The 12,596-nt window shown below is 34.0% G+C and overlaps 2 protein-coding genes across 2 annotated transcripts in view; both read left to right on the top strand.

The window, feature by feature from the left end:
- Window positions 1-4,161, top strand: part of LOC115445302 (E3 ubiquitin-protein ligase MYLIP) — a 34,632-nt gene extending 30,471 nt beyond the window's left edge. The window contains exons 4-6 of the mRNA XM_030171524.2: window positions 1,796-1,972; window positions 2,174-2,331; window positions 3,389-4,161. Of these exons, the coding sequence (XP_030027384.2) occupies window positions 1,796-1,972; window positions 2,174-2,331; window positions 3,389-3,488 (435 nt within the window). The 3' untranslated portion in view covers window positions 3,489-4,161. The remainder of the gene's footprint in view (window positions 1-1,795; window positions 1,973-2,173; window positions 2,332-3,388) is intronic.
- A 2,205-nt stretch (window positions 4,162-6,366) lies between these two features.
- Window positions 6,367-12,596, top strand: part of LOC115445299 — a 192,793-nt gene continuing 186,563 nt past the window's right edge. The window contains exon 1 of the mRNA XM_037442192.1: window positions 6,367-6,682. The gene's annotated coding sequence lies outside the window, so the exon portion shown is untranslated. The remainder of the gene's footprint in view (window positions 6,683-12,596) is intronic.

Genomic DNA, 12,596 nt, shown 5'->3' with positions numbered 1-12,596 from the left:
GAGAAGCTGATATCTCTTGACATTGTTTCAGATAAAAGTAAAACATGTAGAAAGAAAAACAACAGAATCCATGAACTAATTTGTCAGTGTTTATCTTTATCGTACACATATTTGGATGGACAGACGCACTAGATACACGTAGTGAAATAATTTATAAACCAGAAATACAACTATTAAAATAGTTTGCGATGACTGCTAAAGAAAATAGGTGTTATATAATATATTATTAATTTTCTTGTTTTTCAAAGTATTAATCTCAATACTGACTATAGAGAAACATTTAAGTGCTACAAAGCAATGATCAAATATATTTTTTTTAAACTCAGTACCGCGCGCATAATAGATATTTTTTGGTAACGTATTGTTACCAATCAAAGTTTTGGTGATATTAGAACACATGTCGTTTACATAATAACATATTAATGAATCAAAGACAAATACACATTAAATTTGGACAATACACAGCGCTTGTGCCTTGTTCCAATTAATACGATAAAAGTATTTTTAAGATTAATATGCGGCGCTAGTAAAAAATATACTGAAATACATAAGTAATTGGAAATTTTGAGTCTAGTATTATTGTTGTGTACATAGGAGCCATGTTTTGTACACCGTTATACCGGTTACAATATTTGCATACCTTTTATGACGACTTATTCAAATCTTTTTATAACTATGACTTAAGGTTAATTTTCCAGTGTTCATTACTAGATGGCGTTGTTTTCTTTCACATATTATTAACTATATTTTGACATTTGCTTACGTTATCTATGCGCTTGGCCCTAGAAAAACAGAATTATTAAAGCCAGGATATTCCTAAATGTAAAAATAATTAAATTACCAACACAATTAAATACAGCAGATATGAAATTCTGTATTATTAGTAACACTCAGTTCTGAAATTATATCATTTGTTTTCATAAAGATAATGACAAATTAAATTAATTATTGAATTTAAGCATTTGTAATTGTTTATTTACAAATGATAAATAATGAGGTAATTCACTTTGTAAGCAGATATTAATAACAATTTATTATCATTACAGATAGTAATGTAGGAAATATTTGTTGGAACAGGAGTAAATATTCCATGGACGCATTATCAGTAAATATATAGCAAGGCATAGATATAATTGTGACGTACATATGTATACCCACTTACTAGCCAATTGATACTTTATTTAGGTAAAAAAAATGGACATTGTTATAGGATTATTTTTAAAAAATCGTCATAGTCACCTTGTAAAAAAGTACTTCGCGAGATAAGCGTGTTTTAATTTTTATAATAGTACTTACTTGGGCAAAATTGTACGACAGCAAGAGTATAAAAAATGTTCAACATGTTTTTAAAAATCATTGATCCTAATCAAATAATACATCGATTAATGATATTAGTAATAGAATTCGTTAATCATAGCCAATCTTTACCTTCCTATTTGATAATCTTTAAGTAGAGTATTAAATGTACTTATCTTATTACAATAAACTTCCTCCATAAGTTATCTACTTTTAGTTCTTGACGTTAGAATGTAGCCTATTGTTGCTAGGAAACTTATTTAACTTCGACAACTTGATTAAAATCCGCATATAGACTCTTTTTAGAGTGTCGTGTATTTAATATATATATACTATTTACACGTACTACTCTGTTGTATAATACTACCGAGCATTGAAGCCGATAGTTTTGAAGACATAGTTAATTCCTTCCACTTGTCATCAACTTCTTTTTAAAGATGTAAGATAAGGATTTTAGTTCTCATTGCCATTGCTTTACAACCAATTTTTTTATCCCCAGGGCACCATAGCGTCGATCTTCAACGACTCGACGACGCTGGGCCGCCGCTACGTGTTCGACATCCGCCGCACGTGTCGCGAGGTGCATGACCGCGCCCGCCGCGCCGCGCATGCGCACGCCGCCGCCACGCACGAGCCGCGCCTCAGGCGACGGGAGTCCGAGGGTTCTGACCATAAGGTACTTATATAAAATTTCATTTTAATTATTGAACATTGTCTCCTTTACAACTACGCCACCGAAGGAATCTTTATATTATAATCGATTATCCACAAATCATACTTTATTTATTAAATAGCAAATGCAAGTAACATAACTTAATAGCCTCTTGACAAAACTGAGTCAGTAATCCCTAACTAATTCAACATGTGTGTATTGCAGGAGTCCCGTTCTCGGTCTCGGTCGGGCGGCGCGGGAGGCGCGGCGGGCGCGGGGGGCGCGGGCGAGATGCTGGCGTGCCGCGTGTGCATGGACAGCGCCATCGACACACTCATCCTGCCGTGCCGCCACGTCGTCTGCTGCGGGGACTGCGCCTCCAGGTAACTAGTGCTGTTAGTAGTACGGGTTTTAGGGAGGCTAAGTACGCCGACACCACATGCTTATAAGGATCCACAGTGTTGGAATATATAGAAAATGTCGATGATGAAGGCGCAAGAATAGTTTAGGTCGGCACTGATATAAATATTTGCCATAGACTAGATCAACCATAAATCACTACCAAACTTACAGCAATCATATTATTTACGAAACGCTAATTGATAGTTCTAATTATAAGAAGGAAGTTTGACATTGCGTTACTAGATGACACCACATATTCGACTCTTTGTGAACATTGTGCAAAAAATCATCAATGAAACAAATATTTTCGTCAAAAATCCCGATTTTAGTTTTCAGATTTTTTGATAATTTTGTAGTTTAGTGCGAATCTGGTGTTGTGTATGTAAGCGTATTGTGTTTCTGGCTGAAAGTATGATGATACCATTCCGACAAATTCACTTCGTTTAAGTAGTACTGGCCCTAAGGCCATCCATAGTTAGAATAACTTATCGCAAAGTAATCAATAGGTTCAAGAAGACAAGTATATGGTTTCACTTATTAACACAATGTTAAAATGACCTTGTATAGAAGTGTAGGTAGGTAGTTATATTTATATCCCAGATTATGGCATAAAACTTCATTAATATTCATGATTAATGTTTATGCTAAAATATCAGCATTAAATAGTTAAATTTATGGCTACATTCTTGTATTTTATATATTTATAGTTTATTACCTCAAGTTTTATTATATAAATTAAGCTATATTTGAAAATTTTGATAATTTACAAAATTATAACATGATACGTTAGGTCTGAAAGACTAGCTTAAAATCGATGTTAATAACAGTAAATACACTAAGAAAACAAAAATATTAAAAAAAATTTAGACATTCCTTTGTACTCACCACTTATAGTTGATATATTTTATAGCAATTAAAATACCGCATCTTCTCTGTGAAAGGAACTAATTGCACAGAAACGCATCTAGGAATATTATATCGTCTTACCTATTATGTTATAACAATTGTGAGCTAAAATTCTGTTATCTTTGTTCTCAGGTGCAACCGGTGCCCGCTATGCAGAGGCGAGATAGAAAAGCTCATGCACGTGTTCCTGCCAGTTGAGTTCCAGAAAAGTCCCGGCCTGATTGTAAAATGAACGAAACAACACACCGTTGCTCGCTGAATACGACACACGAATGGATTAAGTTATCACTTCGCCGGAATGGCTGAGTTTGTGCCTTGAGGAAGTCGGCTGATTAGGCTGTATGCTGTGCCCTCGTATTGTGTGGCCTTACAGATTATATGTGTGTGTGAATGTCTAGTCAGAACTGACTTATACACGATAAAGTGCATTTTTGTTGTAATAAGGAATGTCATGTACAAAATTGGGTTTCATTCCACGTTCGGGAGTGATTCGGAATTTCAACGCTAGATGGCGCTGTACGCACGCTCGCGACACTGCCGCTGAATACGTACACCGATGTTTTCAGTACTTATTTAGATTATTTCCTTGTAAGTTGATTTGATTATGGTTACGAATGTAAAAGTACCCGTAAATTCTTATGACACTTTCCTTCGTTTTAGAAGGATCTATTTAGATTGTGATAAAACATTTTAACTTACATGTGTTGAAAATTTTAAATGCATTTTTACTTAAACACTTGCCTTTAAGAGTTCATATCCACCTGCCATGTGCTTTTGGGAAGTAATTCTCTTAACTTTAGTTGCGATAATTGTAAGTTTAATGTAAGACCTGTGGTCTCTAAGTTAATCTAACATGAATATGTCATAGATAAAAACAAATAAAAAATGTCTAATTATGAACACTATACTGTTCTTTTATTTAATTTATAAAGAACCCATTCCATAAAAAATAAAATCACATCATTGTCTATACAATGATGGGATTTCCTACGAAATGGTTTTGGTTAACTGAGGTTCAGACTACCAAAAAAAAACTTGCAGAATTTTTTAAAGACAGCAAACTAACTTCTGCAAATTTTTAAGCTTCCACGACGTGTCGAGTCTCATTATTATAGAACTAACAATTACTTAATTATTAAAATTTTGCTGCATGTGTAAACATAGGTGGATGATCTTGCGCAATATATTGCTTTGAAAACTGCTAGTCTAGACTTATCTTTACAATCCAATGACGAGACGAGAATGTCGATTCAGGCAACAACACCATGCAGTATAAAATACTGGCATTACACTGTGCTCGTCATTCCGAGTTTAAGTCACATGTGGTCATGTCTGGTGGTAGATCTCTTATATGTGAGAGTCCGCCTGGGTAGGTACCACCGTAATGTCTATTTCTGCCAGCAAGCAGCCTGAGGTGCAGTCACTGTTGTGTTCCGTTTTGTAGGACATTATAGCTAATGGAAAAACTGGACATAAGGTATACAGACAGTAGAATACCAAACAATACTTTGTAATTCAAGGTGTTGGATGCTGTTTCCACTGTTTATGGTCGTATCGCATACCATCAGGTGATCGGCAAGCTCGTCTCGTTATTCAAAACAATTAAAAAAAAATCTAATAATTATACTGACTACAATGTCCTACCAACCATGACAAAGCAACAAGGTGACTAAAGGGTGCAGAAAAAAAAATACAAAGTATTGTAGATTGACTATATGCAAATTATTAAATTCTATTTAAGTTGGAATTTTCGGGTATTAAAAAACTTTACTTATCTGTGTATCCAAAAACAGAACCCATAAAAGAAAAATGTATATAAATATTTATGTCTTTTTTACATTTTATTTTATTTAAATAAATTTATGGCCACACTATAATTATTTATGAAGGCAATTATTTTTAATAATATGTACTCATAATATTCTTTTAACATGTTGATAATATATAATTACCCGATGTTTTCAAAATTCTTAAATTGAATATATTCAAATGTAAATTATTTAAGTTCCTTCTTGATAAATGTTATTATTCTGTAAATGATTTCTTTCATGAAAAGTTTTAATGAAAATATTTGTACGCTGAAAACGGCAGAATACTATGAGCTAATTAATTACATGTAACAACTTTTTACAGTATTCAACAAATAAATGCACTATTATTATTATAAAAAATATAATTACTACCGAATATAAAATTTTTATATAAGTAGTTTTGATCTGGTCTTTTGGCGATTATTTCATTGACATTTTATACAATTTACTAGATATAAATTGATATATCCCGGTAATCCGGAACGGATGGCTACTCTAGTCCATTGGAATAAAACGTTAAAGAATTAGTGAAACTAAAACTGCTGTTTCATCAAAATAGTTATGATTTTTATTTTATATTAGAATGCTGCTTCGTAGGTCATTCATCTATTTTTATTCGTTTAAGTCTCTGTAATTTTTATTTAATTTAATTTGCCTCGTCTGGGAACAATTATTGTTTTATGGTAATATGCATTCGCGGCTGTATGATTAAAGTTCCATAACTTCCTAAATACATTTATTTTAGTCTATGGCATAAACAGTGTTACCATGAAATATAAATTTGCCTACTAGTATGGTACCTTAAAAGTTAAAATTAATCAGTTTATTTACATTGTTCTGTCAAATTACAAATTATATTTAGCCATAATATGAATTTAAACTATTTCCTAACTGCTATAAAGAAAATCTGAGATAGTTAAGAATTTTAATGAATGCAATAATATAAAGTTCACGCCTTTCTTTTTGTGTATGCTAAATTCATTAATTAGAAAATAGCATGTGTTTTCAAGATTTATATTCCAGGACAATAAGATACTTTTTTTCATCATTGAGAAAAATAAATTCACAACATTTATGTGAAATGAGAATATAAAAAGACATTCGTTAGTACAGTGAAGGAGGTGAAAACAATAAAGAAATATATAGGTTTATTATTATAATAACGTAAAATATTTACGATAGTTTATATCGTTATAAATAAATATTCTTATGGAATAAAGAAAATTTAGAGAAATAATAAAAGTGCTTGTCAATTGTAACATGTTTATGGAGTATATAATTTAGTATTGGTAACATTATAGCGCTGTCCGCACGAACGCAAGATGGCTGCCAATTTATGTGAACGCAAGGACAGACAGAAAAGTGATATCCGTTTGTGATATTTCGTTTATATTTGTGATAATAACTTTTTACATATTATCTTATGTTTGTGTATGTGCTTATTATAAGTTGAAGTGCAATATGTTATGAGTTTTGTGTGGTCATAAAGTCGTTTGTGGAATCCTATTTCGGATGTTAATACAAAAATAATCGTTGGAATTGTGATTATTTATGCAGTGATACAACTATACGGATCGTTATGACGCTTGTTGTTGGATGATAACTGTTGTTAACCGTGAGTAATGTGTTTTTTCTTGTATTGTTTGTCCGTACGTGACGTGAGAGAATTTCGTCAGAGGTGTATGTAACCTATTTGTCTATATCGGGTGTTGGGATGGCGTGGCTGGCGAGCCAGGCGCCGGTGGCCGGCGCCGCCTCACAGCTGTTCGCTTCTCACGGTTGGGTAGGCCCGCAGGCCCCGACAAAACATAGATCCGTGAAGCCGGCTAGTGACAACGTAATTTGTAATTAATATAACCCTCTCGTTATCACTCCAACAGATGTTTTGTTAATGATCTAGAACGTTTGGAGTGTATTTTTAGTGGTTTGATTGTGTCCGCGTCGGCACAAACATTGCTTTTCAATTACGAGTCGCCGATAGTGCACCATTGGCGAGCACGTCGCGCTCTCGTTACAGTTCATCAGCTTCGTGTTGTAAATGCCCTTACAGCGTAGCAATATAGGTCAAAGCTAGTATCATTGCCCCAAATGTCTAGTGGGTGAGCAGTATACTCATCTCGCGAGGTAGTAGTCACGTCCTACATCCTTATCTCGTTAGTTTGATGTGCATCGCGTTGTTATCGTTATGAAAGCAAGTTCATGTCAACAGCTTATTAGAGTAAGTGGCAAAACACTTCAAGCTTCTATTATTATATATGTGAACATCCCTTTACAATGTTGAAATAGACTATGTTGTCTCAAGAGGCTAGATAATTATAAAAGAAGTATTGTGTTCATAATAACATAAATAGTTTATTCAAGTAAATGTCATATTTCTGGTCATTCATGTCTATACCATTATTAATTGTAATAAGATTAAAAACATTATATCCCAAAACATGTTAATAGGCTATCAAAGAACAGACCACACAGGTGTACAGGGCATATAATTATTAAACTCATTATAAAAACAATGATATTATCTATATTATAAACAAACAAGGATTAACTGGATTGTAAGCCCCATTTTCCTCATTGTTACTGATTTTGTTAGTTAATTTTGATCACAAACTATAAAACATAAAACTACTATAATCCTTAACAAAAAATTTAAGATAATAAATATTCTTTAATATTGCAGCTGCAAAGTCCACATTTGTCATTACAACTTAATAGTTTGATTTTGTAGTTGAGTTTTATTTTTCCTTTTTTGTTTTTGTTGATGTTACTTTATTGCTAAAAAATATGATTATAGTGTATTAATTCGTAATGGATCATAGAGTTGCTAAAGTATGGTGTTTAGCAAAACACCATGTGTTCATTTTGCAATAAAAAAAAAAACTATTGGACAAATATCTTTTTCATGTTCACATAATACTGTTTTTTATCATTTGGCAATAAACAAACATAATCTTACTTATATCATCTATTGATCATATATTGATTATTCTGTTTCAACATTATTATAAATGGATGTTGTCATAGATAATAGTAGAGACTTGGAGTGTTTTGCCATTCACTTTAGTAATTATTTTTGAAGGTATGTGAAGTCTGCAATCTTTCATTAGGCCAGCATGGTGGACTAAGACCTATACTCTCCCAGTAGACAAGACAGGCATGGGCTTGGCAGTGGGACAGTTTATAATACAGTGCTGATATTGTTATTATATAAATTTGTTTGCATAAAAAATCTCCTCAAATAAAGAAGTCCCAATTGTCCCCTTTGAGGATAAAATGTGACTTGCAATTTATTCCATTCAATTAATGATGAATGTTCCTTTGGTTGCTATGATTGTTTTTGACTTAAATGAAAAGTCTATAGAAATACTTCATTTTAACAGAAGGTATTATTTCCTTTAATTTAATCTTCTTCTCGGAATATATTTCATATACAATACTGCTGCATACTAAGTTTAAAGCATGTACAGTGTTGGCTATACAACCTCTTTTGTTGTTTTTTTTTTAAATAAATTATATGTTTTATTTGAAATAAGCCTACAAATAGTTTCTTATTTTCATTAGAGCAGAGCCTTATCACTTCTCCATCTGAAACACATAGTAAGAAATATTAACATTGTACACATGTAAATACGAACCTGATGTGAAACTAATGCAAGCTGAATACTGTTTCCGTTGCTGGAACGGTGAGTGTTGTGTAAACATTTCAAACATTCAGACTGTTTGTAATTTAGACAACAGCCACACGTCAAACGCACTTAAAATGTTTAGATTTTTAAATCATACATACCATATTGACAGATAAATTTAAGAAAAGTAACATGAGTCATATATCTGAGTTTACTTTAAATACTATGTTGTGAGTACCAAGAAATACTTCTCTTCTACAGTCTCCACACTGACATGAAATTTTATTGAAATCACACTTTGAGGCATATGTCTATTGTAGCTTCAGTTTGCAATTGTGCCTCAGTAGCATAGTTGTAACTGTACACGGTACAAGTACGACTACCGCGCTGAGGTCCTGGGTTCGAATCCCGGGTCGGGCCAAAATAATTGAGACTGGGTTTTCCATCTTAAAAATTACTCAGTTACAGTTTGGAGTCAGGAGGTTGGTGGTGTGATACCCCTGTGCTTCGGAAAGCACGTAAAGCCGTTGGTCTTGGGCCTGATCTCTCTCCGGTGATGTCGGATTGCCGTCTCACCGAACTATGATAGTGAAGGAACACAGAGTGCACCTGTGTACTGTGCACACATTTGTGCACTATAATATATCCTGCGTACCTGGTTGATCTCCGTTGAAATTGGCCGCCGTGGTCGAAATTCGGCTAGGAGGGATTCATTCATTATTTATGATCGTCAATAGGATTCTTAACATGCCTTGCATTCTCAACCTTTGCTAAAGTTGAATAAGACAGACAGACACACTCTCATCTGTTATCCCTCAAGGGGTTAGCAGAGGCGCAGCTGGTGCACTCACTTTCCGGCGTGTGTATGCCATCCCATGATCTGATAGGAGGCGAATACATCGCCGTATCGGGCGCAAATTCCAGATTTCAGGCTGATACTGAATAGAAAAACCCAATATCACTGCTCAACCCAGAGATCAAACCAAGCAGTAATATTTTGGTTGTTTGTTACTTGAGTCAAGTTGGATATTATATTGTAATATTATATACTCAACTCTGCAATATATAATGTTGAGCTATTTCAGTACTATTACAACTAGTTGATTTACAGTTAGCTGTCAACCTTTTTACCCTATAGGATCATCAAATTGCACATTATAAGAATAACAAATGCATGATGAATTACAGCTTAATGGGTATTTTAGTCTCCAATAACTACCACATCTACACACATATCAAAACACAGTTTCTTGTCAAATTATAAAAGTTATTGTTTTCATATACTTTAAAATCTAAATTTGTGTGATATTACTGCAGATTTTATTCTTTATTTTGGGTTAATGCAGTTTTTTTCACAAAACACTTTCGTTTTCCCAAGGTGATATTTGTCATTACAATATTTCGTAACCATTGTATTAGAGAGAATTAGGAACTTACATCTACACTAATTTAATCTACATTTTTATAATATGTATTAGTGCAGGGATCTAATATTATGATTCCTGATTTATTACATTTTGCATAACTATTGGGATGTATATTTTACAGTCTAACCTTTGGAATGGAATAATATTTAATTAATCTACTACAAAGTGGCCTACGCAAGTGTGTCGCGATCCGGGATCAGCCAGTGTATATCCGGATCCAACAGCTGGTTGAGTTATTGGATATAATCGCCATAATGCTTAGTAATAAGGGTGTAATAATGTTTTGAACGTAGGCAAAGGCTTGGCTGTGCCTCTGGCATTGCTTTAGTCCATAGGCGGCGGATTCTACTTACCATCAGGCGGATCGCTTGCTCATTTGCCCACTGAGGCAAAAAAAAAAAACTAAAACAACAGCGCTTGCAAACTGCACACCGTTGCTCAACAAAAAATTACAAAACGATGATATATAGATTATCTTGCATGCGAAACATAAAAAGACAATTACATTATTCATACTAACAGAATTAGTTATTTATAAAATCAAAATGTTTAAACGGCCATGAGACGTGTTTATTGTTTCCTAAATAACCTATTTGTTTTCAATCTAAATTAATCAGTTTTTTTTGGTTGCTGGCGTCATCGCGGATTCTAGTAAATTATGATGGGTCTTGATATCACAACCACTTGAGCACTTAAGGATGTGGTTGTGTCATTAAAGTGGGCAATAAATATGGTACATGATTAGGAAAGGTGGCAATTTGTTTTATATGTTTTGGATGTGGTCGATAACTAGGTCAGTTTTTAAGTCAGACGTTTATTTCTACACGGTATGGTAGACTATCATGGACGGATATAAGCTTTGCTAAGGTGTACGTTTTGCGACTGTACTCCATCGAGGAACGTGGCTTAATTTAAAAGGATGCGTAAGCATAACTTCAGGCACTGTTGGATTGTCAGAACATTAAACATATAATTATATTTTTGCGAGAATCGGAACATAATAAATATGTTTTAGAAACCGTTTCATGGATATAGAAAACCAGATTGCTGGTTGTATCTAGCGCTGAAATATTGTAATAACATTTAAAAATCAGGTTTACTATCTTATTGTACGAAACACGATAGTAAGGTAATTCAGAAACAAAATTGCGTTTGTCCAATTCATATCGCCTCTTACAGTTGACGTCATATATGCCGAAGGACAAGAAAAAGTTGCATCTTTAATGTCCACGACATAGAATTAATTGTCATCAAACGCTGATTCGCAGCGAGAAATCCAAATCCAAATACGGTTTACTTATATATGTTATATGAATATATACATCCACCGCCTTTTATGCTATAAAGGGTCGCAGGTTCGTAATGCCCATCAGGGGATAAGGGACAAGCCTATCGCAATACCAGACAAATTCTAATTACGGGTAACGCCTTTGTGATTCGAACCACACACAATTATTGTTTGTCCTGTGGATTGCCATGTTCTCAGTTCTCACTAGTTTTATAACTTAACCAACATGATGAGGATATGAAATGTTCTTGATAACGTCAAATAAATTAAGACTACGCAGGCCACGTAATGGCAAACGATTAAAACTGCACAAAGATCTCTTTAGTGAGGAATTGTGGGTGTGTTGTCGATCTTTGGAAGAGGAAGATATATTAGGACAAAGAAGCCATTTTTTTATACTGGCACGATGATCTGTCCCCACTGCATCTGTAATAAGCGGAGTGGGTTCAGATAATATCGACTAGCGAGAGATATTTTGGTTGTTAATCGACACAATTATGCCGGCCTTTTGGAAACCGGATATACACAGACTGATTCCGAGACGCGACACACTAATGTGGATCATTTTGGCGGGTGTTACACCTTGTGTACGGTGGTAGCTATCCAAATATACTACCTCCAGCTTGATTTCTCTTCGGTAACATTGCACGTACGAAACAGGCCTCCTCACAAACTATTTTGACGTCTCATTTTTCTCCAATGTTTACGTCACTCGTGTATAAATTGTACGCCCCGAGTCTCATAATATTGCGCGTATTTTATTTTTCTTTTCTCATGCTAAAAGAATTTCTATTATAGCCCAGTTATTGGAAGCATAACAATGGGTCGGTTCGTGTAAACAACGCTGTGACATGAAGAGCGTAGATACCTTCTATAACTGATGATAAATATCATTTGAATACTGATAAAATCCTAGAAATATAAAAAGCCTACGAATTCAAGTTTCGTTCCTTAGGCATTTGTACGGAATTCGTTTCGTTTCTGTAAAGTGATGACGTTGGATTTGATGAAACTTATCATCTTACTTGGTTTCATTATAGCATCGATGCGAGTATAGCTACCCAGGTGTAATAAATTGTCATATTTAATCAACCCGGTAAATCTAAAGAATAAAACGTTTAAGTAATAGGTGATGCACTTTATAATTTAGTCCTAGGTAGACTGGTGTTTAGGTTGGTATTGCCGTAA

Source organism: Manduca sexta, chromosome 4 (genome assembly GCF_014839805.1).
Source record: "Manduca sexta isolate Smith_Timp_Sample1 chromosome 4, JHU_Msex_v1.0, whole genome shotgun sequence".
In the NCBI taxonomy this organism is placed as follows: Eukaryota; Metazoa; Arthropoda; class Insecta; order Lepidoptera; family Sphingidae; genus Manduca; species Manduca sexta.
Note: the sequence above shows the minus strand (reverse complement) of the source record. Positions and strands in the feature narration are given on the sequence as shown.